General features: G+C 43.1%; 1 protein-coding gene across 1 annotated transcript; it reads right to left on the bottom strand.

Annotated features, from left to right (window-relative positions):
* Positions 1-1333: 1333 nt before the first annotated feature.
* Positions 1334-3891, bottom strand: hs3st1 (heparan sulfate (glucosamine) 3-O-sulfotransferase 1). The gene is made up of 2 exons (XM_085383023.1): positions 3665-3891; positions 1334-3060 (listed from the first exon to the last, which is right to left on the bottom strand). The coding sequence occupies exon 2, from the start codon at positions 2906-2908 to the stop codon at positions 1985-1987; it is 924 nt and encodes a 307-aa protein (XP_085239149.1). The 5' UTR covers positions 2909-3060; positions 3665-3891; the 3' UTR covers positions 1334-1984.
* Positions 3892-4646: the final 755 nt, after the last annotated feature.

A 4646-nucleotide genomic window follows, 5' to 3' on the forward strand; every position in this document is an offset into this window, starting at 1 on the left:
ATTGTAATGCATTTTATTAGCTCAATTTATGGCTTGTCAGCTTATGTGAAAGCAGAATTATAAAGCAGCAGGATACTGAGAGCGTAGAGAACAAGGCCTGAAATGTACTTTGCCCAAGTAGAGGTAAAAAAAAGCTTAACATTACTTCTCCACATGATTCTCCTTAAATGAGTACTTTTGCAGACTGCGAGGTGGAGAGGAAAACAGGTCAATCTGGAAAATGCATCAGTCCTGCTTTGACCCGAAGGACGGTGACGCTGACATTGCTGTTGTTTTGTTCTTAACTTCACGAATTTCAACAGCATTCCTGAAAGTTTCTCCAGGTGTTGCTATTGCAAAAGACCATTTGGAGAGTTAAAGTTTTAAAAACAACACTATCAGCAGAACGTGCTAGATCTGGTGTTATTGCTGTACACACCAAATGACGCATGCTGATGTCTGATAATCTTACAGCGCAGCGGATCAGACTCTACCTCGCACCATTTCTCTGTTTTTGACTCCCCCCTCCTCCCAATGCCTGTAGCCAAACTTGTTCTGTTTAAAAACCATAGACAGTCTTACTCAGTACTAACACTAAAAAAACACATGTTACTGCAGTACTATTCCTGCTCTCTGAGGGCAAAAAAAAGAAAAAAGCAAGAAATAAATATTGCTGTGGTCCGCATTTCAGGGGCATTGAGGTTAACCTCCTGTCTGCACAGTCCCAGTAAGCCCCCAAGTAAATCTAGGCCACATTCAAATATGAAACAGCTACTGTGGATTTTTAGAGCTTAATGTCTTCAATACTGCGCTGCTGATGTTTTCAAAGTAGCAATACGATTTGAATAAATAATGCCATGCCGCTTTAAAAAACTGAGTAAGATCACACCCTTGAGCATAAACAACTCCTCTTTAGATTTCTCATGGCAAAGACTGTGCTCAATTCTGACTTCACCTGCCTGCCCACTCATGCCACAGTAGTCCTAATTTATTAAGGTAAAAGTCAATTACCTGCAAATGAATGCAGCTGTTTATAACTGGAGAATTAAAATCACCAGAGAAGCAGAACTTAGCTTCATAAACAAGACCCCCCCCCCCCCCAGCAGGCGCAGAGCAGCCAAACAGGAAATTCAACACAGTTGTGATTGAAAACGATAAGTTCCACCATTGCTGCTAGCATGTACCAGCATGTTTAAAGCATTTTTTGTGTGAATCTTCTGAAGGAACTTACAATCCACAAAACAGTTTTGCAGCACACGTATGCACCTGTTAGTGTAGACAAATGACACAACACACAAATACATAATAAATGAATAAAAATAATTCAATATGTGAGCAAAAGCATCAGACATGCTAAAAATAAAATACATCTTTATTATGGTATTAATTCTTCACTTAAAAAAACAATAATTACAGTAATAATCAGCAATAGATGATGTGCATACAGCATATTTTTGACTCTTACATGAGGAAACGTGAGTAGCAAGGAGAACAAATACATATTCAGTGTGGCGTTTGCCTGAAAGTGACTGAAAAAGGAGGGAAAAAATAGCAGCAGATAAAGGTCCTTCGTAGCACTAAAAATGCAGTTAAACATTAATAATGTCATATGAAGTGAGAAAAAGAGGGTATGACAATATTAAACTGCTCAGTACTAATTTTGATGCAACACATTATCACAGTCTACAGTCTGAATATCATTATCGACGTCATAGTAAGTTGTCTTTGTTCAGAGGGGCTGAACAGCAGAGTGAGTGTGTAACAGCACAGAAACACAGAGAACGTGTGTTTAGGAAAGAAAAACAAGACATGCACTAAAAGCATGTCTTCAAATGCAGTCTGCCCTGATATTTGGCTGGATCATACTTCTGTAGCAAACACACTAGTACAAAAATAGATTTACTTTAATTTTACATTAGCTTTGACTCTCTGTCTACATTGTTAGTGTGGAAAAACCACGCATTTCCCCAAGAAACTCTACAACCAGCTACAGACACTCTGACGTTCATTTCCAGTTGAATGTTCGACCCACCAGCTCAAAGAACTTCTTGTTGGGTTCATGAAAGAACTGGTAGAGTTTTTGCAGGATGGCAGGAGCCACGTGAGGGTGAGCCCTGCCTTTCGAATCATGTAAACACCGCTCTCGCCCGTGGTCTCTCAAACAGTAGAATCCTTTAGTTTTATTGAAGTAAAAATTTGAAGCGTTTATTTGAGGCTCCAGCTTTAAGAACCTCTCCACCTTTTTCATCTCAGGTAAGGGGTCTCTGATTAATTCATCCCCATCCACGATGTGAATGCTCTCCAGTGGGAAGTATTGCAGCCAGTTTTGCATGTGGACATAGTAAAGGCTGCGATTGAGAGCCTTGTATCCCAGATTGATCTCACCGTCCTTCACCAGCACAGATTCGATGGGCTGGTAGCGCTTGTGTTTCTGGAGGCGGTTGTAAAAGACCTGGGTGTAGTCCGAGAGCACCCGCTCTGTGGGGTCTCTGAGGATAAGCAGCAGCTTGATGTCAGGGTTCATCTGATGGATGCGTTTAGGGACTTTGCTGGAGGTGAAGTAGGCCGGCGTCTTCTCTACCGTCAGCTGGTCGGGGAAAGCGTAGGGCATCTGGCTGAGATACCAAGGCAAGCCCCTCTGAAAGTGACTTTCCCAATCAAAGAAGTGCACCTCGTTCTGAGCTGCAGCCACCGAGCTGTGCAGGCTGAGCATCTCAATCAGCGCCCGTGTTCCTCCCTTCCTCACGCCAACAATTAGAATATGAGGAAGTTGCTGGAGTGTCCCATTTGGATGGCTGGTGGTCCCGTTGTCAGCGGGTGATGAGGTTGGAGGTAAAGGTGGCCCCCCGTCGCCATCGGCCACTGGCCTGGAGGGGATTGGCGGGGACTGCATTGCAAAAAGCAGCAGCCCAAGGAGCAAAGCTGCCATGAGTGAGGTCCTGACCCTGGAGGATTTCAGCCTGGCGAAAGCACTAAAACTGTATCCCACATTGAAAGAGCAGCTGCTTGTGGACAACGGTCTGATTGAAAAGCAAGAAGAAGAAAAACCCAAAACAGCCTCTTCTCTGCCAGCAGCAGCAACTACAAGGAAAGACAACAGCTGTGAGCAGACCAATAACAGGTGAATCTTTTGGCAGAAAGACAAATATTAAGTTTCACAACTCCAAATCCTAGAAGGAAGTTAAACTAGCAAACGATACTTCCTTTAACATAATCAGTGTCCTTAAACTTTCTGCCGTTTAACGTCCGCAAACACGAATCACCTTCACGTCAAACAGGAACTGTGTCTGCCCCTATAATAAACATGCTGTCATTTATATAACCGTGCTAATGATTTATGTACAGTCAACTGATGGCATCAAAAGACGAAGTGAAACGTCGATGAGCCGAGACTCACCTGGTTTTATTCTCTGCAACTACTGATCAACAATTTATTAATTTAGAAATCAGAACTAAAATAATAAATATGCGCTAAAGAGGTCAAACGCTCTCACGGTAGATGTTGCTTTTAATGCGACAGGAAACAAACAGAAAAGCAGGTGCGGTTTGTTCTGCAAATTAAATTCTGCACCGCTAAAAGAAAAAACAAAGAAATCATGCAGACAAGCTGGGTTTTTTTCTCGTTATATTTTCCATATGACGGTTGCATTGGGTGCCAATCCAGGAAACGCCGTTTATCTCTTACCTTTTTAACTACAATCGTCCACTCGACAAAGATTTCATGCCTTGCAGCTGGAGGCTCTCCGCTCACAGCACCGCCGCTTCCACACCAGCAATTATGTAGGATCCACCTCTGTATCGTCTGGGAATTTTCCGAGCGCGTATAAACTTGCGCTGCGCGGGGCACAACTTCACCGGAGCGCCTCCTCTGAGCCTCAGACCGACGCTGTCCTCCCGTTTTTTGAGTGTCAGCTGTTGTGTAGAAGTCTACGCCTACCTCACGCCTGCAGGACCACTCCCCCTACTGACTCAGGTTGTTAAAATGTTATCATATTTGTCAGCTATACCGCCGCTGGTATGTGTGATATGTGACGGAGAACTGAAGCAGGTGATCTATGCATCATGTAGAAGGAACAAAGCAAAAAAGAAAGCGACAATATAATTGCGCCACAGAGCAGAAAATCGCTCCAGTCTTGATGGGTGTTCTAGCTTTGATTTAAGACTATTTATGATTTTTTTTAAGCCAAACATTCAATTCAAGCAGACTGAGATGCTCTACTCAGTGAATTTGTTGCCCATAGAGAGGCTGAGCCTTCTCAGGATTGGGATTGAAAAAGACTATTCAGCTGAGCCTCCAGGAGTTCCCTCTTCACTGTTGCTTTCAGGGGAAATCAATGAAAGAGACAGGCCAGTTATTCATCCCTGGCATTCTTCTCCTCCTTTGCCCACAATGCAACTGCATCTGTGGGTAGTCACTGAGTCCAAGTTGCACAATCTCACCACCTGTTGAGCTGTATTTCTTTTTCTTCTGACATATTTAAATCGTTCTCCCATCACTTTAGCAATGAGTCCAAAGTGTCTTTCCAAGCTTTGTATTTACTCGTGTTTAACTGAGTCATTGGAGGATTTCACAATGTCCCCTGACTCACCTTTGGATGTACAGTCAGTGTGAGAAAGATTGAGTGACTTCAAAGTGGCGATGAATAAGTGGCACGTCACTAACGTCA

The sequence above is a fragment of the Rhamphochromis longiceps genome, linkage group LG2 (assembly GCF_057381845.1).
Source record: "Rhamphochromis longiceps isolate RC_006_pf linkage group LG2, R_longiceps_female_GT1.1, whole genome shotgun sequence".
Lineage (NCBI taxonomy): Eukaryota > Metazoa > Chordata > Actinopteri > Cichliformes > Cichlidae > Rhamphochromis > Rhamphochromis longiceps.